The 24,301-nt window shown below is 42.6% G+C and overlaps 5 protein-coding genes across 8 annotated transcripts; 2 read left to right on the top strand and 3 right to left on the bottom strand.

Moving 5' to 3' along the window:
• Positions 1-1,274: 1,274 nt before the first annotated feature.
• On the top strand, positions 1,275-2,772 carry LOC104448225. The gene is made up of 3 exons (XM_010062033.3): positions 1,275-1,529; positions 1,669-1,748; positions 1,882-2,772. The coding sequence occupies exons 1-3, from the start codon at positions 1,466-1,468 to the stop codon at positions 2,329-2,331; spliced, it is 594 nt and encodes a 197-aa protein (XP_010060335.2). The 5' UTR covers positions 1,275-1,465; the 3' UTR covers positions 2,332-2,772.
• Positions 2,773-8,547: 5,775 nt separating this feature from the next.
• LOC120294698 (heterodimeric geranylgeranyl pyrophosphate synthase small subunit, chloroplastic-like) lies at positions 8,548-9,502 on the bottom strand. The gene has a single exon (XM_039315107.1). It carries the CDS (start codon positions 9,482-9,484, stop codon positions 8,987-8,989), a length of 498 nt encoding a protein of 165 aa, XP_039171041.1. The 5' UTR covers positions 9,485-9,502; the 3' UTR covers positions 8,548-8,986.
• LOC104448224 (heterodimeric geranylgeranyl pyrophosphate synthase small subunit, chloroplastic) lies at positions 8,551-9,977 on the bottom strand. Its single transcript, XM_010062032.3, has one exon. The coding sequence runs from the start codon at positions 9,923-9,925 to the stop codon at positions 9,542-9,544; it is 384 nt and encodes a 127-aa protein (XP_010060334.2). The 5' UTR covers positions 9,926-9,977; the 3' UTR covers positions 8,551-9,541.
• A 4,797-nt stretch (positions 9,978-14,774) lies between these two features.
• LOC104448223 (CASP-like protein 2D1) lies at positions 14,775-16,009 on the top strand. The gene is given in 4 exon segments (XM_010062031.3): positions 14,775-15,165; positions 15,252-15,363; positions 15,669-15,816; positions 15,819-16,009. Coding segments are annotated over 4 exon segments (558 nt in total). The 5' UTR covers positions 14,775-14,980; the 3' UTR covers positions 15,932-16,009.
• Positions 16,010-16,351: 342 nt separating this feature from the next.
• On the bottom strand, positions 16,352-22,369 carry LOC104448222. 4 transcript variants are annotated; one of them, XM_039315218.1, is made up of 10 exons: positions 21,686-22,369; positions 21,077-21,131; positions 20,866-20,941; positions 20,716-20,761; positions 20,519-20,617; positions 19,568-19,636; positions 19,103-19,481; positions 18,658-18,803; positions 17,329-18,578; positions 16,352-17,280 (listed from the first exon to the last, which is right to left on the bottom strand). In XM_039315218.1, exons 1-10 carry the CDS (start codon positions 22,118-22,120, stop codon positions 17,010-17,012), a joined length of 2,826 nt encoding a protein of 941 aa, XP_039171152.1. In that variant the 5' UTR covers positions 22,121-22,369; the 3' UTR covers positions 16,352-17,009. The 4 variants fall into 4 exon arrangements, with proteins under 4 accessions (XP_039171152.1, XP_039171151.1, XP_010060329.2 ...); XM_039315217.1 differs by having other exon boundaries at positions 16,352-17,315; positions 17,364-18,578; XM_010062027.3 differs by having other exon boundaries at positions 16,352-16,858; positions 16,962-18,578; positions 21,686-22,367.
• Between the last annotated feature and the right edge of the window lie 1,932 nt (positions 22,370-24,301).

The raw sequence follows: 24,301 nt of genomic DNA, 5'->3' as shown, positions 1-24,301 counted from the left end.
GTGGGCTGACGGCGCTGTATTTAGTTTCCTCGCACCTTCCAGTGCCTAAGCAGAAGAGACAATTTTCCAAATCCTAGTAGTAAAAACGACTGCTGCGAGTGCTTTATACAATAATTTAAGAAACCTAAGCACTGTGGCACCTAACTTTATGAGGTAATCACGCTCATAATGACCGGCGCTCTCCATTATTAAAAAAAAAAAAAAAAAAAAAAAAAAAAAAAACATGAACTGGCCACCTAATGCTCAAGCTCATCTCGTTTTCCAAATTTTTTCCTGCTCCGTTTGGTTTTGCCAATGATTATACAGGATATCCGGACCGTTCTTGACCAATTCCCATGAAAATTCGCCAAATTGAACGTTCCCGTCTGCAAGGGTTTGAATAGAGTTTCAGTCTCTCCGTAAATCGAAGATGTTTTTCAAATGTCTCTGGGATATGTTACGTTAGAATAAGATGCCTTGACCATGAAAAATTTGGTTTCTTGGATTATGATGGCTGGAAACTCTGGAGGTTGGCCGCCACCTCCCTTCACAAGAAAAAGCTGCTTTCAATTAAACCCGACATGAAAAGAAACACGATATGATGATGCGCACACCCTTCTCCTCTTAGGTTGAAACAGCTGCCACAATGCACCTTCCATCACGAATTCGGATGAACATGTGATTTTACCTCTGCTTTATCTGCTTTTGACAAATCCCCCTGTCATGGGGAGAAAAACATTGACTTAAATGATGAGCCCTCTGTCAGATTCTACCCAAACAGAGAGAGAGAAAATCTCATGGTACCTATTTTTCAAAATATACACGATTTGTGATAAGTTATATTCTTTACGAATTTTATATGTTATTCATACACGTAATCTTTCTCTACTTTTAAATTAAAATTTCAAACATGTTATCGAAATCAAATTCTACATGGTATATATTCGCTTGTGTTGTTCCTCATTTATCAAATTTTATGTGTCATTCAGTATCTCTTTCCTCCATAAGTTTAAACTTTGGGGTTTGATAAAAAAAAAAAATCAATAAGATCGAAGTATTATAATGAATTCCAACAGAAAAAGGAAAGGATAATCGGATGATCCTACGCGATACTTTGTTTTAAAATCTGTTAAGATCTTACGAGAAGTTTTCGTCTAATCCCAAACAAAGCATTAGTCCTAGAAAGCAGACAAACACGTCCTCATGAGAAGCTTCTTCATATTTTCGTGTCCCGTCCAATTCTATTTTCTTGTCTAGCCAAAACCCATTGAAAAAAGAGAAGATAAGCACATCATTATCCAAAGACGGCGCCCCTCATTTCCTCCCAGCTTCTCAGGGCTCAAAAGGTCCAGTGCTAATGGGGGCCAATAGCTATATATAATAACGTATTTTCCTTATGAAGATCCTCCTCATTCAATATATATATGAAGACAGGACTCGTAAGAGTCTTCTCTCTCTCTAATCCTTCCCGTTCTCTCCCATCTAAATGTCTATAGGTCTTCCGCAAAGCGCCTACCGTCCCCTGCTACTCCAATTCAAGGATTGCTCAGGTGATTTCAGTTAAAGAAAAGAGCTCAGATTCTGCTTCCCATTAGGTTCTTGAGAAAATAATAATAATATGACAGTACAGAGATAGTTTCGAGATTTGGCTCTCTTATATCTTATTCAATCTTCTCTCTTGGGTTGCAGTCCTGCAGATCCCTCCTAGCTCAGAGAACTCGAGAGAGGGGTTGCGATTTCCTGGGGTATCTCAGTCCATAGAAAAGAAGGTGGATTTTTGCCCTTCATTTGTATTCCAAATCGATTCCAATTTTACACGAGCAATACAAAAATTTGCATCTTCGATCCCTCGAAACCATGTGTTTAGCGAGTGTCGCTCAAAGACTCTGCTTCGATCTATAGATGGAGAACAGGTATGGCTGCTACTACCAAGGCAGTGCGCTGTGGCGGTCGCTGAGGGACGGCGACTTCGAGGAAGCAGACGTTTGGGAGGTCCTCAACGGCAAGCAAGACTCTAACAATTCCCATCTTTGGGCCTCAGGTGAGCGACCCAGAAGCTCATCCTCAAGGAAACACCCGCCCTCCGCCCCAAAAACGATTTCGCGGAGCGGCAGCGGCGGCGGCGGCGGCGGCGGCAGCAGTTCGACCCCGAGCCGGCAGCCAGGGTCGTGCAGCAGTCGGCCCCAGTCAACATTCCATACTGGTCAAACTTGCAGAGGCAAAGTCAAAGAAAGCCTCTTCCAATTCGAAGAGCGCGAGGGACTGGGACGAGGAAGATGGGGTCGACTCGAGCGACGGCGGCGCGGCCGAGGGCGAGAGGGGCGAGAGCGACGAGGAGGAGGAGGCCGATAGCAAGGTGCCGCCGCACGAGCTCATCGCAATGAGGCTGGCCAGGAGCCACATTTCGTCCTTCTCGGTGATGGAAGGGGAGGAGGACCCTCAAAGGGAGGGACCTCAGCAAAGTGAGGAACGCCGTTCTGACGAGGACCGGGTTCCTCGAGTCGCCATGATGGGAATCCGGTTCGAGACAATGAATCGTGGGGATCGCGTTTTCTCGGACTGTATATAGGTACAACGTCGTAGTCTCTGTACAGGGTTTGTGAAGTGATTGGGTGTGTAGCCTCATCTTGGTCGCGAGGGACAGATATCAACTCGGCTTTGATGGGAAAGAGGTGAAAGTACCTCCTCCTCTGCTTTATGGTCTTCTTGGCTTTTGTAAAACCCTGTCAACCTCAAGTCGCCTCAGTGCAAATCAGTACTTCTTTCTATTCGACTCTCGCTGCATTCGAGATCCCAATAGTTACCAATGTCACTTTACTGTCTCTTTACATAGTCCGGTAAAAGTTGACCATACATATTACCACAATCAATCGTTGAATGGAAATCGAATGCACCCTTCTTTTTCTCTGTCCCAGGAGTTCCGAACTTAGGAAAAACAATCGAAAGCATGCCGGTCGCCAAAATTTTGAGTGCATAAAAAATTCAGTTAATCTAAACAGACCATGAATTTATTTGAGCGGGATATACTCTACTTATATACAATATCGTATCTCATTCCTAAAAAGTATTGATTTGTAAATACGTAAAGCCAGTGCTCAAACTAGACACGACACTGATATGCTCTATTTTGCATGTGAGAAATACTAAGATTCCCTAATTACGCACATGCACTATCGTCTCTTGTCCTAAGAAAACATTGATTTGTGGTCGTGCAAAGCCGGTGCTCAAATCAGGCACGGCACGGCGCTGAGTGTTTGTTTGTCCGAGACCCCCCGATTCATGCACGATCGGTTCGGCCGTGCTGGGTACCACAACATGGATACAAACGACATTATGGGGCGCGAATCGGGAAAAGACAGCATTCCGTCACGTTGCCGCCGCCCCAGGACGATGCCGTGCCTCGTTTCGCTATCCGGAGCGGGAGTGGGTGGCTCTGGCGGATCGTCCCTCTCCATTCCTCCACGTCTTCCGCGGTAGAACGAACGACCGCTGGTGGCTCTCTGCTAACCTTAATCAATTACATCATTTACACGCAAGCCCACATGCGTCAGTCGTGGTCAAAAGGAGCTGATTGCGCTACTCACGAGGAGGCGCTCATCTTTTGTGTCGGGCATGTGCATTCTGCGTAGACAAATTGGAGACTGGATTCTCTTTCTTTGTTCTTCACATAGGAACCCACTTTTTTTCATCGGGCACCGGAGAACCGTGTGATCCTACTAGCATAAGCGAAAATGGGTTCAAGCGAATCCTCGACTATAAAAAACAAAAAAAAAAACCCACTTTTTTCCAAACCACATTGACATTTCCTTCAATTTGTTCAACTAGATGTCTGTTATATTACATATTCACGGGAATTATTAATAGTGATTGAGTTGATTTATAATCACATCGCCCATAGAATGAGTCTCTGTAATGCACGTGTTTATATTAATTCGGGTTTTTTTTTTTTACGGTTTGTGGAGCCTTCATATGATTAATTAAGTTGCTAAAGCACGCAAGTGACGCCAACTCCACTTGCCCAGACCTATCGTTGGCAATTCTACTTTATTAATTAGCTAATTTAATCAATGTAATCACACACACAAAAGTAAAAAAACATTGCATTTGTGCGAACTCGTCCTAAACCTATCAATTTATCAATTGAGTTCAAGACATTTTGACAATTTACCAATTGAATTTAAGACTTTTTGACAATTTGCTAATTGTGTCATTTCAGCCAATTTTAATCAAAATTATTAACGTGAATAGTAGTCATCTTACATGACATGACTATTGTTGTCATGGACAATTTTTATAATTATATATATATATTTGAATTATTTGTTTTTCTTTTCTTTTCTTTGTTATTTTTTTCATCATGTCGATAAGGATCACCAACCACCCTTGTATGCCATAAAGGCTAGGACAAGGGCTGCCAATGCCCTCACCAACAGCCATGGTGGCCCCAGGCCCTGGCCTTCTTGGCCTGTTCGCCATAACCCATAAAGAAAAAAACGAAAAGAACATAAAAAATTCACAAAAATTATCCATGTCAATGTCGACTAACCCGTTCAAGACAATTGGCGTTCATGTAAACAATTTTTAGTCAAAATTGGCATGAAAGTTTAGGATTCGTTAGTCAGATTGAAAAATTTAGAAATGAATTGACATAAGTGTAATAAATTAGAAATTTTCTTTTTGCTAATTTTCTCAAGATAATCCACACTTGCAAGCAGGTTTCCTCGAGCTTTCCCCATCTCAAGAAGGTTTCACTGGTTCCTTCCAATTTCCTGTCTAGACCTCAACCTTCCGCCACCTATCTCCTATTGGTCTTTTCCTTCCCCGCAATTTGCATTTCTTCTCGTCCTTTCCTTCTGCTTTTGAGGCGAGACAGGCAGCTTTTACGTTGTCAACTCGTCAGTAATCACTCCCCCACTCCAGCATCCCCCACACCATCCAAAAAATAAATAAATAAAAATACAAAGATATATACCTAACTAGCTTTGCTTTTTCGTATGTAGAAGGCTCCATGAAGTTTCCGGGGCCTCGCTTCTGTTGAAATCCCCAGCTTTTTGGGGAGGGGGTTTCAACTCCATGCAGACTTTTCAACGATGCAATATCGCATCGAAGAGCACCGCAGTGAAAAGCTGTTTTGGACTTTCTGCCGTATTCCTTGTCAAGTGGAGTTATTCTATGGCAAGAGGGGTCGCCTTCGCGACAGTATTTTTGTCCTACGTACTTATCATCGTCCAGGCTGGCTCCATGTCGTCGGCTGGACGGCCGGACCACGTGAGGCTTTCCTAGAATCTGCCTGGCGACTATAGTATGATATGCACATATTTTAAATTCCTCTTTCATCGAGAGAGTGGATCCTGAGTTTTCTTATTAGTTAGCCAGAAAGGAAAATTCTACGTCCAATTGATTAGGTATTTTTGCTCTTTGCCCTCTCTTAAAGATAATTTTGATAGATTTGTGAGATCCCGTGATCTATAAGTTTTGGGTCTTGAGGCTGGAACAGACCCGACTCTCTTTATAATTTCATGATTTAGTTTATGTCGGAAACTTGTCTATCGAATCTAGCTCGTGCTATAAGCTATGGTGCATTAGGTGTGAACAGACCTTACTCTCTTTATAATTCCATAGTGTAGTTTATGTCGGCAACTTGTCTATTGAATCTAGCTGGTGAGTGTGGTATGCTTAAATGTTTAAATGCTCAATTTTGTTTTTTCTCCACACGGGTACCCAAGTATCACGTGAGACTGTCATACAAACTGCCAAGCAAGTCAAATTCACGGCGAAGCCTGATATTTTAATCCCACCAACGCTTTTCTCCTCCACATATGCTTTGAGATTAGCATATGAACAAAAGACTAGATCAAACAATAGCAAAACTCTGGCGTTTTCTAGACCGCAATCAATGAAAACATAGAGGCCATGAAAGCGTGCTCAAAAGTCTAAACAAAATGACAGTCACATATTTCAAGCGATACATCGACATTAGTCACATCGATTTACACTGCATCTGGTCACAAATGACATTGCACTGGGTCACAAAATGACATTGTGATGTCATCGTTTAACTTCTCCTATACTCTTTCTGCCTGAAACAATGAATTGTATACACTTTGCTCCTTTTATTTGATCATGGTCTGGACGGCTATGGTTTAAAGCGTGGTTGGACGAAAGATTTGAAAAGAGAGAGGAAAAGGAATCGAAAAGCCTCTTTACTTCCAAAGAGCAAAGTCGCATCGAAGCTTGTACTTTTTATTTTGTTACACTATCGAGATTGCACTGTTTCTCTTCTTTGACCCAGAAAGTGTCGAGATTACACTCCAAAACGTGGGATTTAAATAGTGCAAAAGTTACCGCATGATGCTCCTCGCATCAATCAACATCGAAAGGAGCACCATACGTTGAAGAACAGATACGACAAAGCGAGACTGCTTTAAACCTACCGACGGGTTTTGATGGCAGGTCCTAATAAGAAGACGGTTTTCTAAATATATTATTAGTGGTAACATAGTTAAAGTAATTATACAGAAGATATGACAAATGTATGGCCAAAAATCAATATGAAAAGTGCCATCTTTTCTTTTCCCTTTTGTAAGCTGGAGAAAGATTGTTTTGTATCCGAATTGATTTTATCTATATATGTTGAAATCTCTTACATTTCTTTGACTTGCTCTTTCACTGGATACTCCAAAGAAAATTCTTGAATTGGGTCCACGACATGAATTATGATTTTTAATCCAAATCGGCACGTGTTATATATCTAGCAATAGCAATGATAAATCCATCATATAACCATATCGTCTAGGGGCTGATCCAATGTGGGCGGCGATAAAACTTAAATTACATTAGAGACGAGCAGGCCAAGGTTGACCGAGCCGCCGGCTAAGTCGCAATGTTTTTCCGGCATGGTTTTTTTTAACTTTTTATATGGAACAAGGCGACAAGAAGAGAGACAAATCCGATGGCCCCAACGATCAATGCTGAAGTCAGCATGTCAATCTTTTGGCAGCTGGGACGATGAGTTTGGTCGTGCATTTCAAAGATAAAAAGGCGAAAGTTTCCACTGATGATGAACAAAGTGGCCAGCGATCATCACTGTATATCTCCTTTTGTTTTTATTTAAACAGAGGTAGCATTTCAACTGATTATATCTTACCAAAAATGCCACAAATATTCCATGAATTTTAATCCGTTATGTAATGGTGCTCCGAACTTCTATTTTGTTTAATGTGATCTCCGAACTTTAACTTAATATGTAATGTTTATTATGGTTATCGAACTTTTTATACATGTTTAATTTAGTTCTTAAACTGTATGAAAATATTCAACGTTATTCGTTAACTTAATGGGAGTATAATATTGGACATTTTCATATAATTCAATGGTTAGATTGATTATGTGCAAAAGTTTAGAGACCGCATTAAATAAATTAAAAATTCAGAGATGACCTTGTACATTGCGCTAAAATTGAAGAATCACGTAGAACAAATTGAAAGTTCAACAGTAACATTATATATTGAGTCATGTTCGTGGACTATTTGTGTAATCATCCTATATCTTATTTTGATTCATCTGGGCCAAACATTTCTTATTTTAATTTTCTGAATCCACGTTATAATGTGGTCCATCATGCTTGGACGAAGGCGGTTCTATCTCATCATGGGTATGGGCCCGAAAATCTAGTGGCGATTCGCGGGCCTAATAATTTAGTCTCGATGTATGGGCTTCTTGTCCGATACCTACTTTAATCAAATTATTAGGCGGGCCCACAAAAAAAGGAAGAAGAAGCAGGTGCTCACATGATCCATGCCTTGTCGCATGAGTCTGCATATGTCGATATCAATTGGTGGGGTCGATTATTGTGAAAGTGACATCACAAAATATTGAAATCGGTACACTCATTATTAGCCTCCACTATATCCCGTCAAAATATACCATGAAATTGTCAAATAAGATAACATATGACAATAATTCATTGATCATGACAAGTCAACATGAAAATCTATATCAATTTAAAGGAAATTTGTTACATGTGTATCAATTTGAGATTTTTTATGATTCAAAAATTAATTTGGGGTAAATTTTTCATAAACGGACCGATTTAAGGTTTTTCATGATAAAAAAACCTATTTTTTAAAGGGTATATTAAATTCGTGTTAAGATGAATAAACATAGTATATCATTTGTCTCCATTTTCAATCTCTCTCCTCTCTTCGCCAATTATAAAGAGTCTATAGCCATAGAAAAGTTATAGATGATACCTCATTGAGGATCCTTCTTTCCATCATCATCTAATTCGATCTCATTTCACATAAGAAGGTACCTACCATTGGCTATTGCAATAGAATCGGAATCATAAGACAATAGATATTTATTGGTACGGCATGGTCCTTGATTCTCGAGGGAAACTCACAAAAAACAAGATAGCAAGTACCATTTTGACCAGACAGTAATATTTACAATACCCGTCGTAAAGTATTTTGTTAACGATCTTCGTTATGAAAATATGAAGTAATAATAGCAACGCTTCAGAACATTCTCTCTCCTTACAAGCCTTGCTATTATAAAGAGGCAGGCACGTGAAGGTTAGAGCTTGTTTAATTCCATAAAATGTCAAATGACCATACAGCATGTCGCATCACTTCGTTTCGAGAATAAAACGGCGGGGCGAGGACGGTGCGAAGCTTTCCGAATAGGCGTTGTCTGGCACTAAACAAGATCTCATGTGTAAAAACCAAAATATTAACCCCAAAAAACCCTAGTTGATCACAACCGTCGAATCATGCAATGGGTAACTTATGATCGAACGGCTAAGATCAATTGGATCCAAGAATGATTGGACAGTGCCATCACTCCTCCTGTGCTGTGGGGTCCTTAAATTATACAGGTAGAGGTCAGGGCTCATCTGGACTTTTTGCCATTACACTAGCCGACACCATTTACCTTGGATTCCAAGATTCCTGCAAAGCTAATTAACGTTGACTCTTCGATTCTGTCGGAACCCCTTCGGAAAGATCTAGGACTCGATGCCGCAATCCAGGATGCTGGCGACCGCCTCGACCTTCCCGGCATCGAAACCTGCCAACGCCTTGCGAGCCAACTTCTTCATGTCTTCCACCACCGCATTCGACCAGCGGTCCTCTCTTCCTCCGCCCCCGTGCGCCGTCATGCCCCTTACCATCCCCACGTAGAACCCGTACCTCCTCAGCCCCTCGATCTCCTCCTCCGTCCCGCCGCCGAGTATCGCCCCGCACGCCGCCGCGCACGCGTGCAGGTCCCCTTCCTTCTTCGCCCACACGTGGTCGGCCGCCCACTCCTGGTCGTCCCGGCTGCCCTGGACCCGCGACAGGAGGTACTCCACCTCCCGGTACTGCCCGTGCACCATCCCTTGCGACCCCACCGCCCGCGTGATCTCCACGATCGCGCGGAGGACCCGCCCCGAGTTTCCCCCGGCCGGGTCGCCGGACCCCGCGAGCAGCTCGAACCCGAACGGGACCATGCCGTCCCCGGTCATGAGCTCGACGTTCGGGCCGAAGGGTGGGCGACGGGGGCCGGATCGCTGGGCGGTCCGTCAGGGGAGGTTCTCGTGGGCCACGGCGGCGGCGCGGATGATGTGCAGCGCGGCGGCGGCGGGCATCGCCTGGTCCCGGGAGCCGCCGACGAGCTCGCAGGCCGCGACGCAGAGGGCCGGGGCGGTGCTCCGCGGGGCCGCGAAGGTGAGGTGGTGCATCGGCTCGAGCACCACGGGCGGGGGATTCGCGGGGATGGCCTTCTTGAGGTGGGCCTCGATGTCGGCGTGGATGGCCTGCCACTGGCTCGAGGATCGGGTACCCGGTTTGGCCACGGTCATCACGACGGGCATTCGGACCGCGGACGGACGGCCGGGGTTCCATCTGAGGCCGACATTGAAGAGCGTCGCCGCCCGAACATTGGAGCTGAGTAGAGCTTTCTCCATGGCGAACGAGCAGAGAAAGAGACTCGGATAGAGAGAGAGAGAGATAAAGGATGATAGCAAGCACGCTCTTATATAGCGCTGCGCATGCACGTGCTGCGCGTTCTGCGCGTGCTGCTTACAGTACGAGAAAACTTCGTTAAGGTTGAACGAGGTGGAGCGACGAAAGGTCACCCGATCGTTTTCCGTCCGTTTCTCTTACGACGACGTCGCCGAGGTCAGTAAATTCGGCTCGGACACGGTCCCGTAGCTAGCTCGGCAGGGTGCCGAGACGTGGGGGCCCACAGCGCTGTCGTGCATGTTAAGTACTGCTGCCCCCGCTGCTCTTCCTTATTATTCACATTAATGTGCAGGGTTGGAAAAGTTGCTGTGTCACCTGTCGCTGCGGTGGACCGCCTGGATGATCGATGAATTCGATCGTGACAATCCAAAGGATTCTTAGGCCGGGAAGTTGAAAGTGACTCGTTGGAATCTCATTGGACTGCCTGCGTTAGCAGGAAAGATTTATAAAGCGTTTCGGGAATTTTCAAAGAACCGAATTTTCAGAGTCACTGTTTCCATGTTTTTCACATTAATCGGTTGTCCATAAAGTTGCTGTCAACTTGTCACTAGCATACGGATGATCAATGGGATTGATCGTGACGAAGGATTTCTAGCTCGGAAATTGAAAGCAACTCGTTCGAAGCATATTGCTTGCATAACCTAAAATCAATTTATGAGAATTGTAAGGTGTCTTGTAAATATCCCGTTGCTTTCACATTTTTCACATTAATTGGTTGTTGTGGTAGAACGTATGGATGATCGATGAGGTTGATCCCCACAAAGAATTTCTAGCTTGAAAATTAAAAGCGACTTATTAGAATTTCATCGTATTGTATGCATGACCTGAAAATCGATTTGTGATATTTATAAAGAGTTTGATCAATTTTCAAATAGTCGACTATCTATGTCCATGTCCAGGAATTTAGGAGGAAAAAGAAGAGATTGTACTGGCTGTTAGGTTATCTCTTAATCACATCAATCAAACCGACATATGTCCTATCAACGTTTGGCATGTTCGCTTAAGGACGGACGGGCGGGGTTTAGCTTTTTGGCGTCGTTGCTTGGCAGCACTTCTCACGTGGCCCAGGACTTGTCCTGGAGTCACGTGCTTCTCGATTGTATCGTTTTCGCGTGGTTCACGTTGGATTAGGCGCTAATGCATGCCTGGAATAATAACGTGTTGGGTAATATTTTAAGACCTAGACCCGGTTCGGCAGTCCTGTTCCCCACCGGTTCAGCCGGTTGAACTGCCTGATCAATTTCCCCAATTAATAGTTGAAGCTATCCAACAAATGAAAACGAAAACATTTTAACTCAATTGGCATGGGACTCATTGCCGCATGCATGAGCACAAGATCAATAAAGGGTTTAAGCTATCTCGAGAGGCGATTGTTTTTATAAGAAATAAATGATTTTTAAAATGTTTTTCTAAAACTAATTACTTACATCTCTTAAAAATGAATGAACAATTTTTTTTTTGTCATCCATGATAATGTTTGAACATAAATATTATTGATAGTGAAAGTATTTTTACGGAGTAATTATTTTAAATGATATCAACAATCATTCTTTAGAATTTTTTTTTTCCTTTAAATCATTTTTAAATGAGGTCTAAATCTAGAAAACTATATAATCAATCATAAAAAAAGGCCTATTCGAGATCGATGGGATTTGAGATCTTTTCCTTTGAAACTTGTTTTGTAATTCAGAAATCTAGTCTAAATTGTTGTGGATGCTGAAATTTTTTATTGACTAATTATTTTAATTGATAAGAATAATCATTTTTGGAAAATTTTTTGAATCATTCATTTTCTGCAAAATAGATGAAGTATCAAATCTCGAGATTAATGAGATTGGAGCTGTTATCTTTGGAACCTGTCTTGCCAAGTCAGATATCAAGGTGAAGCTTAAAATAGCTTATCGCCACCCACTATCCAAGAAAGGAAGCTAGGTCATGTTGATTAATCCAGCTTTGGGCATTAATTGGAGGGAGAGGGTGTTAGGTGCACCTGCCGCGAGCTCGATCTATATGTAGGGCCATCGAATTCAAATATCATAGTGGGATCTAATGTGCCGATACTTTGTATAGTTACATGCATTAGACTTATCTGAATAGGGTGCATCCTAGTTTTGTTCAGTAGGATCGGTCCGCCGAAAACCATAAATTTGCTCACTGCCACCTAGTCCCTTTCTTGGGTTTCTTTTCTTCTTTTCCCTTTTCGACTAGGGCTAGTTTACTTTTATCTCCCATTTTATGATCTCTTTGTCTAACTTTCTGAAAACCCAAAAAGGTACACCAAATTTTGGAAATTCATTTAAAATAAAATATCATTGTGATTATTTGTATTTGAATAAATTTTTCTCGGAGGGTTTGGAGTATTTATGATTGAAGAGTCAAAATGAGAGTGCCATGAAATTTACAAGAAGTTAGAAAATATAAAAGTAGAAGTCATCTCAAATGGGCATCGGCTGATTTATGACTTGGCCGGTGACATACATTTTCCAGAATACCTCTTCATATTGTGGCCTTTTTATTTTTATTTTTATTTTTTGGTGCTAAGTACCTCAAAATTCTTTCAAAACACAACAGAAGGATTTTCTTTAAGATTGATCTACTCTTTCCTTACTAAAGATTAAAGCAGTTTGTCCAATAAAAACCGGTAAGTCGCAAATCAGAAGTTCGACCATATCTTCAGTTTCTAGCCTTTTTTTTTTTTTTTGATATTGAAAGGGGTGAAACCCAAAAGTTACAACAAAACTCTAATGAAACTTGATCCAACCTGATCACCTATTAGTAAAGGGATCAAATTATCCAAGATTAAGGTGATATTCTATCTATGCTTTTAATTTGCGACTAAATTCTGGCCTGCACCGAGAAGTCTCTCGTGTCCAAAGCAAGCTCCACGAACTCATTGAAGGTAGCCACAATTTTGCTCCGCATCGGTCCAACTTTGACTTTACCTGCATCGTGCCCCCATTTCGTGACGAGATTACCACAACCGCCAGTGCCATGCTATTATTGGTCCGACAAAGTTAAGGAGGCAAACGGACTGGGGCCAAAACCCCCAACTCCCCACATCGTCATTCGTCTTGAAAGTTCCGATGATTTGACAATATGAAAATTGATTATACTTAGAGATGTTAGATACATAAATGGAAATCAAACCCTCGTCAGCGTTCTAGTTTTTGAAAATTGTCAAGGACGAAGGCAGCGACAGAAACGGCTACGTCAGCTCACTCCTGAGATCGGTATCATCTTGATGCATACTACCTCTTACTTGAAGAGTAAATTAAGTTGGTTTGGCCATGAGATTCCTCTTATAGGAGGGATGCATCTCACGCTAGATTGAGAGTCGAGAATGGTGGTGCTTCATAATCAAAAGTGTCTTGTGGATCCTTAGTGGTGGTTTAGATTTTACCCCACTACAACCCAGGAGGCTGAAAGCTTTGTTGAATGCCCATCGCTCCTGTCAAGTAATTCTGGTGAGTTGACAGACTGTATTTTATTTCAACGTACTACTGATGCATGTATACCCCACTTTTCAATTGGAGAGGAAGTTTTTCTTCTCCCTCCCTAGAAATGCTCTCGAATGTTTACGTTACGAAGTTCGGACGGAGCAGTTCGTGTCAAGGATGTAACAGCATTCCAAGGATGTGACGGCGGTGCCTTGTGAGCAGCAGCCTAAGCCTTTTCTTCCACAAGGATCGTCTTCGAGGAAAAACACGTGAGGTCCTCCGGTCAACACGTGTTGCACATCGTGCAGGGACAAGTTGGCTCGAGTCATAGTTTATTGATAATATTCAAACTTACTTTTGACGTTTTGGAGGCTTGGGAGTCACTTGCTCGTCACACTGAGGTGAGCTTGTGGACCACAACAACTCCCGCTTATTGCGGTTTCCTTCTACGGTCCATTTTTTCAAGCCTTTCTTGAATTTGCTGCGATTTCCCGAAGATTGTTGTAAAGTTAATTTTACTTGGAGATGGTAATTCTGCTTTATGGATCAAACCTTACCTATGTTCGCAACTTATTTGCACTTGTAGTGAGCAATTTACCTTTTTCAATAATCATAATAAGAGAAATGTTGACATTTAATAATTAACTACTTGTGTTATGAAGCCTCGAATCGTTGTAAGTGATAATAATTATGTGTCGTAAATGTCCTCAACAGTTATAATTTTCCTATAAAGTCAGTAATTATCCCTCACGTTTAATAATTTACCTTAAAATTTCATAAGATTGAATTTTCAAGCATCCATAATGTTTCATAAAAAATCGTAATCAACCTGAATTTATTTTGAATTATTTTTCCTATTCTTAGTAACTTACCTCAATGATCATAACATTCATTCACATGTAAACTTAAAGGCTCCGTTCGAAAGTAAATTTCCCTAGTCAATAGTAACATTGCCGATTTTATAGTCATTGATTTTCCTTAATTGCTCTAAGTTATCATCTTCTTAGTATTTCCTTCTTTTGGTCCAGTGGTTGGAATTACGTGTGGGACACTGGATTGGACCATATAATTTTTCCTGCTTATTGATGATGCACTTACACGTCGCAGTCCACGAAACCTCTTGACAAGTTCACCTCCAGATTGAGATGTGGAGTCCTCTTTCTCGTGAGTTCCATTGAGTACTTGAACGCACTTCAAAGAGGCCACACCTAATCCGATGATGTAGATTGCTCGAGTACTCAAAACGTCTGGAGACCGAAATCGAAAGCCAATTGGGACCAGCTCCACCATGTGGAACGCACTATCATTCCAATCCTCCTAACGCGTCAAAAAAAGAGCAACACATACTCTCTTCTATACCAAAAAGTGAAGTCCACTAGTTCTCACTCCTCTCCACCGTGAAGCACGCTTCTTATAACACTCCAGTCTCCTTTCGACGTTCCCTTTTCACACGAGAAGAAATCGAGTATATAGTTCCACCCACCATACATCTCGGGTGTGAAGTTTCCCTTATCTTTCCCTTGTTCAAGCCTTCTGTTTTTCGTGGCTCACTTTTCAGAAATGAGTCTTGAGGATGATGGGCGATTCTCCATTGATAAGAAAACCCCGTTTCTAAAGTACCTTGATTGTTTCCTGAGGATTTCTGCAGTCCCATTAAGTGTTGCCACCATTTGGTTGACCGCCACCAACCAGCAAGACAACACTTACTATGGGAAGATCGAGTTCCAGAATTTCCTGGGGCTCAAGTAAGATAAATTGTTTGTGTAATATTTTTCATGATTTAAATGTATTAGTATACTCTCCGAGTATATTAAGCTGTTTTATGACACAGGTACATGGTTTGGATCAGTGGGATATGTGCTACTTATGCTTTTGCGTCTGCTGCGTGTACATTACTCAAATCCTTGGTGGCTAAAGCATGGCTGTTCTTCATCCCTGACCAGGTTTAACCGCAGCCCCTTCTTTTATCCCCTTCTTCATCTCCCAGTTCTTTACATGATTAGCAATATCCTCTCGAAATGAAATCCTCTTCCCAAATGCGATGCATAAAGGGAAGGTTTATCCAGTGAAGATAAGGGAAAGCTAAACTGGAAGAGCTTTTCAGATAAACGCTAATAATCCAAACATTATCTTGGTTGGAGGACTCGTGATTTTTGTTGAACTTTCATTATTATTCCAGTTAAACATGTATGAACATCTGGCCCAGTTCCTTTTCTTTTTCCTCATGTGAATCACGTATTTCACGCAGATCATAGCCTATTTGATGGTCACATCTGGGGCAGCAGTGCTAGAGATACTGTATCTGGCTTACAAAGGGGATCTAGGGGTCACCTGGAGTGAAGCCTGCACTTCGTATGGGAGGTTTTGCAGTAAAGTGAAGCTGGCACTGATCCTGCATTTTTAGCACTTTGCTGTTTCCTTACTCTAGCAGTAATATCAGGGTATAGGGCCTTTAGCATCTATGAGCCTCCGTCCGTATCGTCCAAAGAAGCGGAAGAAGACAGAGCTTAATGCCTGCTTTTACCTTGGGCCCTTGCTTTATGTACCGCGTGAGAAGCTATTTATAATAACACAGCCTTTTATATCCTATGGCTATGCGTCACAGATTACGTAGTTACTTGCAAATTGAAGAAACTGTGTTGTCCAGATTAAAACAAAAACCAATAACACTGAATCAAGGACCTCAGGGAGTATCGAGAAACCTGAATCACAAGCAAAAGGCTGAAGAATCCCAAGAGACTCTAAATTTACCAATTCTCTCACGAGGTCCAAAAGGTGTATCGATTTTTAGATTTTACTCCGATAGGTGTTGATCAAATTGTAAGACAGTGAGGTAGGGCCGATAGAATATCCTGATATACTTACTCCTAGTAATTGCAGCCACCGCCTGCTACACTCTCGGTAAAGAATTTCAGAAAACGCACATAGCAATGAAATGAAACAACCGCAGTTTCTTTAGAAACACTGCACTTAGGAAGGAAAAATGCAGTTAAATCTGCGACTTTTAATCAGTACATGGTACAGGACATCAAAAGAGTCCCTATCCAAGCAGGTGATTATGATCTGCCTCTCATTTACAAGGGATCCACTTCTTTTTCTATGCGGTCTCTAAATTCCTATTTGAAATAGTAATGCAGAATAAGTAATGTATTGACTGAACTCTATCTCCCCCGGTTGAGATGTCGTCACAACTCAGTAATCTTTGTCAGGTAAGAGAGCTTGAACCTCTCAGACAGACCAATTATCTTCCAAAAAGTCTACATTTGCCTTGCAATCTTACTGACCTAAGGAAACCGCATATGTCCAATTATCATCAACCAGCACCAGAACATTTGGAATCAAGAAGGGGTACGGCAAAATCAAACTAACTTCACCTTCCTTCTGAATAATCAATCGAAAACTCAGGATGACACTTTACAGTCATCAAGGACTGATCACCTGAATGGTTTAGATGAGGTCAGGACATAGACATACTGCCGCAATGGCCCACAAAGAGAAGCTATCTTTTGGATCTGAAAATTTGTTAGGAAGTAAAGACTACCTCGTGAAGTTCTCTTGTTGTCAATTTCCTCAGCAATGAATACATACTTCAGAGTTGCAAGGCTAGATCTGGCTGTTGTGATTCAATCACAGCACTAGAAGATTGCTTCACCGGGGATGTTGGTGACTGGAAACCGATATTCAAATCTGGGGGAAGAGTTCCCTGTTTCTGCCTCGGCTGTGTATGTGGTGTGATACCACGCCAATGCAACTGCCCCTGAAATCTAGACAAGTCGGCAGTCGTTATTTGGGGGGGAATCTGCCCCTGAAATCTAGACAAGTCAGCAGTCATTATTTGGGGGGGAATCTGCCCCTGAAATCTAGACAAGTCGGCAGTTGTTATTTGGGGGGGAATCTGCCCCTGAAATCTAGACAAGTCGGCAGTCGTTATTTGGGGGGGAATCATTGGTCGCATATGAGATTGTCTCTCGCTGGATAAGGTGAAAGGGGGTGACACAAATGACTGAAGAGGATTGTTATTTTTATCCGCTTGAAACCGTATACCAAAAGAATTAGGCAGTCCATTATGAGCATGTGCCATCTGTGGATTAAGTTCTTGGGTGGACTGATTTGATAGTTCTGCTGTTACTTGACTTTTCTGTGAGTTTGAACTTTCCACAGTTTGTTTAAGGCCTCCAGCCCCTACGGACATCCATGCAGCTGCAGCGACATTGCCTGAACTGCCCATTCTCTTTGAAGGAACAGGTGCCCTGATTGAAGGACTGTTAACACTGGAAGCACTTGGAGAAATCTGTTTTTCTTGAGCCTTTTCACTCATTAGTCGCATCAACTGAACAGGATCACTAAGCCCTTGATCATTTCTTGGAGAGAAAGGTGTTGCCATGGGCATTTTGTTTGGGAAACCATTGGATATAGAGGTCATGTTGCTACTATCTAAAGTGTTGTTTGGAAGTTTCCCATTTGGCAATCTTCCGTCCACAAACTCATTAGCATCCAACTGTCTAAAATGCATTAACTGCGGGTGCTTTACACTCCTTGATACCATCTCTCTAGATCTTGATGCTGCAGGTTCTGACAAATCAGGTCGGGGATTATTTGAGTTCCTTGATGAAATCTCCCTCAATCTTGATGAAGCCATTTCTGAATTATCAGAAACCTTCATTTCTGCTGCATAAGCAGCATAATTGTTTTGGCGTGGTGAAGGCAAAGAGTTCAATTCAAACTGTTCAACGACCTTAGTTTCAGGGTCATTGGGATTCCTGCAAACTGGACCTTGTGTCTGATGATTGGTTGTGACAGCAGAACTGGACTGAGCCGAACTCTCCATGGTAGAAAGATTACCCTGACGAACCCTGGACTGTCTCACTTCTGAAGCAGACGTACTGATAGCGTTTTCCTTCACAGACACCGATGCCTTGGAGGGCAAGTCGTGCTCATTACTAAAACTATGCAGCAAATCTTTATTGAAACGGTCCCCAGGCAACACCACTGGGGTTGCAAGTGGCTCGTATTCCCCGACCCATCCACGACCAAACTTACATCCAGTGGGTAATGATCGCTCAATCTTCTGTGAGGCAACTTTCCAAGCAATTGGTCCAAGTGTTGCTGCAAAACGAGCCAGACTTCTAGCATAGGAATAGTCTGCATGGAGTCCAACCTGATACAGGGGGGAAAAGTGACTAGATAAGCATGAAGTCTGAACAGCTTAGTATTTATTAGAATTTGTTGGTACATACAGCTACTAGTTGCCTGATTTCACCCTCAAAGGTAGTGAATACTGACTCTGATCTTGCCTCTGGTTGATTTGATAAGCTATAAGTTGCTCGACGATTCTCATCAAGTGCAGATGGTTTCCGCCCTAGCTTTGATGATGAACCTTTACCTGAAATTAAGAAAGAGTGCTGGAAATTCAAGGCCAAGAATTCCACTACCAGGAAATGTATGGATAGGACAGCACATCAGGAGACGGCACAACTTAAATAAATTCCTACCAAGTATCTTCCCACCAAAGTACAGGACCGGAAAAGAACTAGGAAAATAACTATCATGTCCATTAATAACGACATAATTAATCCACTGAGAAACATATCTCTCTTGTGCATAATGTGGAACGGGCATTCTGGGAATTAATTCCCTGCTTTAATGTGTCTACGGAGTGTTGAATCAAAGTACTCAACATACCTATGAATACCTCTTCTGCTTTCTCTAGAATATTTTCAGCCAGAAGGGTACTACCATCTGCGGGTCCATCACGGGGTCTCTCAGAAATGCCTAGTTTCTTTGTAGCAGAACCATTCTCGACATCTCCAGGAGTAGCAAGAGTGGCACCCACAGATAAATCAGAACCAATGGGCTCTTGCAAGGACCGGGACACAGGTTTCTTGATTTGCTTCTTGACAAAATGATTGGATTTTGTCTTCTGTTCGGAAGTAAGGTCTTTCTCATGGCTTTCAAAGTGAATCCTTGCTACCCTTTCTGACTTGAGCTCTTTCTCAGAGTGTTGAAACTTGATCTTCAACTTACTGAATTTCTTTCTCCCAAGTTCCTCAATGGCACGTGCCTTTTCAATTTAAAACAGTGACAAGTTTAAGGGCACTGAAAGCAAAGGAGGAGAAACCTATGTAGAAGAAAGCAAATAGCTTAAACCTGTTTATGGTATATAGTGTCCGGTGCATTGTATTGCATTGCATTTGAGCAGATGAGGAAAATGTCACTCTGCATTAAAGAACATGTACTTTGAGAATAAACAAGGTGGAAGCAACCCAAATTCATTTTCAACACTTTTTAGACAAACAAATCTGGTTCAATTATGCTTCCAGTCTTTACCGAAAGGGAAAGTAGAGACTAGTTAATGGTGAGATAACTATGCAATGACTATGACAACATGTTGAGAACCAGCATGACAGCCTGATTAAAAGATTCACCAAAAACTTGTAAATGTTTCCAAAAGGACAGCTAAATCATAGCAACTGCAAGAAGAACACTTCTATAATCAACTTCACACTAGCGATCACAATAGCAATCTCCAGCAAGTCCCAATTATCCACATATATCTAACATCTAAATTCCCCCTGAACTTTCCTAAAGAGCATTTTAAATGAATCATGGGAGATATGTCACTAAAAAAAAAGGAAAAAAAATTGCCAAACATGGTGAAAAATGAAAATCACATCAACCCAAATGCACACACTTTGTCCGTGCCATAGACACTTAAAAAATTCTGGTCATTGTCTGTCAGAACTTAACAATATGATCATATAAAAGACACTCGAATATAAACTAATGTTCACGAGAAAAGCTGAAAATTTTTCAACAGTTACTCTACTACCCAGCCACAATATTCATATGTTTCATCACCAATGCTATGCTACTCTTCTACAACCAACAATCATAAGCACAAAAAGTTGAGCAATCAAAGAGAAGTGGATGGTTCTGAAAGTTTCATCATTGAACTAAGCTCAGTTAAGAAGGTTTATTGAAGATTTTTTTTTCCCAAACAAAGAAATTAGTGGCACACTTTGGGGCCTGAAGATCATTCAAACATTGAGGAGCTCATTCACCTACTAAAAACCAAGCAAAGCCATAATCAATACCCACCTCAAACTGGTCCAACGTTGCGTATGATCCATTGGCCAGCTTCTTCCTTACTGTGGAAAAGTCCATCGGGTGCTCGATCACATCATGATAATCTGGAAGCTAGAAAAACCAGAATGAAAACAAAAAAGCTCTCACCACCATATCCTTGAACAACCATGTGCTCAAAAAGGAAATCCAACACAGAGAATTGCACATACCTCCTCGGGATCAACTGGCTCCGCGTACACACCATATGTGTCCTTCCTGCCATGATTCGACAATTGCAACATCACCAAGCAGCTCACTCCCTTCTAATGGGCAATGAAAAATCAAACCAATTGAGAAAGGGAATATCAGAAGCTCCATACTTCTGAAGTTTGTCAAGAATCAGCTGAACCGTCTTCTTATCAGGCAACGGAATGCTTGCCGCGGCCGACGGTGATCCTAAGACAAAACCCAAAAGCAAAAACGGAAAATTTATCAGGCTCAATCGCCAATTAGCCAAAACACAAACACAGAACAACTATTGAAGTTCACAGCTTTCGGAAATGAAGCCAAAGACCGTGGGGACTAACAAACCTGGAGGAGACGACCCATCGTGTACCCTCGAAACATCCTCACGTTCCTGCTTTTCCTGTTAAGTTCCACATAACAACACCACACATCAGACAAGACCCACAAAGCGCGAGGCCCCCAAGAAAAACGAAAGCGACGCTGCCCATATATAAATACGAGATTTTCCTTTATGAGTGCTGTGATGGAGACAGAGACAGAGAAAGAGACAGCAAAGGCAGAGCCCTCTACGTTATTAGAGAGAGAAAGCGCGACTCTAGAGAGAGAGAGATAGAGAATCAAATTCATGATCCAGAGAGAGAGAGAGAGAGAGAAGGACAGAGACAGAGACAGAGAGAGAGAATGGTGGGACTCGTGAAGGTGTTCAGATTCTTTTTGTGCGTTAGTTTTTGACAGTTGACCTTGCCGTTACACACACACTCTCTCTCTCTCTCTAAATCGGAGAGAGATTTTAGAGAGAGAGTGAGAGGGCGCTCAGACTCAAGAGTGAGCACGAGCATCATCATAGAAGTTTGGACCAATAAAGACAAGGAATCTGAGCACCGATCCTCAGCTGCGCTGAAGACCTGAAATCCCTCCCCCATTTAATTCCGATCGATCCGATCCAGTTCATACCTCCTCGCCATATCCTCCACGATCCCCGCCGCCGCCGCCACCGCCGCCGCCGATCCTCCTCCTCTTCACCACCGCCCTCCCCCCCTCGCTCTCGTCGCCCTCGGATCCCGACGCCCCGCGGCCGCCCCCCCGCGACCCGCTCTGCTCCAGCTTCACCACGAGCTTCATCTTCTTCTCCCTCCTCATTTCCTCCTCCTCATCCTCCTCCTCCTCCTCCTCCTCCTCCTCGTCCGCCACGAAGTCGCCCTCGCGGACGTAATCGTCGTAGCCGATGAGGCCGAACCTCGCGCTCCGGCGGCGGCGGCTCCGCCGGACGCTCGATTCCGGCTCCGGCTCCGGCTCCGGCTCCGGCGTTGGCGCCGGCGGGAGGGGAGGCTTCCTCGCCAGATCCGACTTCGGGGGCCTCCCCTTCTTCCGCTTCACGATCTGCACCATGCCTGGCCCCGGTGACCAAAACCCCGAGTCCGACCTTCCCTCTCTTAAACCTCGATTCCTCTCCCTCTCTCTAGTTTTCTCTCTCTAGAAACAGAGCCCTTCTCTCTCTCTCTCTCTCTCTCTCTGTTTTTTCCTTTTTCTTTTTTCGGTTGGGACTAATTCGGATGGTTGAGCTTTGGACTTTTTCGAGGGGGAGGCTCGGGCGCTCCCGAGCCTGGAAATCTGGGAACCCGAGGCTCAGGTTCGGAGGCCGGGTGGTTGGCGAATGATTGATCGCTTTTGTCGCGGCGTGTGAGAGGAGGGAAACGGCGTTATAATGGACGAGAGAGAGGGGCGCGTCAGCTGCCCCCGCTGCCCGGAGATGGGCCGCGTGTCGCGTTGCCCGCTGCCCGTTTGGGTCCTGTCGTTTTCTGCGTTTTCGTCCTCTTTCTATATTCGGCGGAGATCTTGCTGAGGAAGGCGCTGGGCGCGTGTGTCCCACTCTCTGGCTGCGTCCCTCGAATTCACGTGCCGTCGATTAATTTCGTAATTAGTGATTGGTGATTAGCAATCTTTGGCCCATGATCACGTCATTAGTTAAAGAGTTGATATAAGGGGAAATGACACAAATGATCCTTAAATTTAGATTAATGTACAATTTTTTTTCTAAAATGTTCAATTTAATCCCTGAATTTTTATAATGTAAATGTTCAGTATAGTTCATGAACTATATCAAATAAATTAAAAATTCAAAAACAACATTACATTATAGATTAAACTTGAAAACCATTTTTGTAATTATTTCTTAATGTAATTATTGACGCATTGCTAAAAACACTTGTCTTTCCTTTGCTTAAAAAGGATAAATTTGGCGAGTGTGATACCAACTGTATAGATTACGTAACATTTCATAATAAGTCATCTTAAACTACATGCTATCATTTTTAGACAAAAGTAAAATAGCTCATCTTGTCTAATGGACATGATGATACTACATCTACACCTTGCTCGATTAAGAAAGTTGGGGGCAAATATTTAATAAGTGTATCGAATATGATTGTATCATCTAAAAGAACAAATGTTTGGCGTAAGTAAAATTATCATTGAAGAGCCTATATGCTTAAATTAACTAGCATTAGCTATGTTAGGTGAACTCCCAACTCATGCTTGTTGCTTTACGCATTAGTTATTTATTGCTTTAGATCCCACCCGAGATCCCTTCACGCAATTGCGGAATCTAACTAATTGATCTAATAGTGAGATACCGAAATTTAGAGAGAGAGAGAGAGAGAGAGAGAGAGAGAGAGAGAGAGAGAGAGAGAGAGAGGGCGGGAAAAAAGGGAGGGTGGTTTTAAAATATAGAAACTTCAAAAAAATTTCATACGTGGGTAACAAATAATAATGATTTTTCATTGGTTGTAAGTAATAACTTACGTGCTCATAATCGGATTATTAACGTGTTAAAACATGCATTTTACTTTTGTGATGTAATTGTAATGATAATATAAATTTTAAAACGTTCTAAAATGGCACGGTGAAAGATGCAATTTCTGTTTTCATACACTGAAAATAAAAAAGACATGCATTTTGTCATGGCTTCGGGTTGATTCTTGGAACGAAGCGATCTTTGTTTTGATTCTTGAAATTGGGCCGGGCGGTCGACCGATCTGTCCTCCGGCTTCCCGAGGAGCCACCAACTCTACCGCCACCGCCACACGATTGTATACATCTTCGAGTCCCTACAGCGATCTCCGAATGCGAAAGCTCGAACCGATTAACTAGATCGACAATAGACTTGAAGTCGATGGATGTTAACCGGAAGCAAATTGGCTACTATGCCTGACCTGCACGCGCCCCTCTGCTGCTTAGTGAGACTCTGATATGCGTTAGCTCCGCAACAGCTATCTAAGCATCGTCCAGACCGTAGCCCACCAATGCTCTTGCGTGCTACAAGGAAATGTGAATGTTAGAAATCAATTTGACTGGTTGTTTTTACAGTCAATCCATATTTTTAAGAAGTAGGTCCATCCCTAAGGCCTGCAGACCAAAGTACGGATCAGATTAACGACTGCACTTATGGGAAGAGCAGATAGAGTGTCCTCGAAACGGTGATCTCAAGTATTTAGGTACCCCTCTTGAATCGCTCGATAAGTGAGATGTCAATAATGAATTTTGACCGTCTCATAGAAGCCGATTGTGTGG

The sequence above is a fragment of the Eucalyptus grandis genome, chromosome 6 (genome assembly GCF_016545825.1).
Source record: "Eucalyptus grandis isolate ANBG69807.140 chromosome 6, ASM1654582v1, whole genome shotgun sequence".
Taxonomy (NCBI): Eukaryota; Viridiplantae; Streptophyta; class Magnoliopsida; order Myrtales; family Myrtaceae; genus Eucalyptus; species Eucalyptus grandis.
The sequence above is the reverse complement of the archived record's forward strand: the minus strand, read 5'-3'. Positions and strand labels throughout refer to the sequence as shown.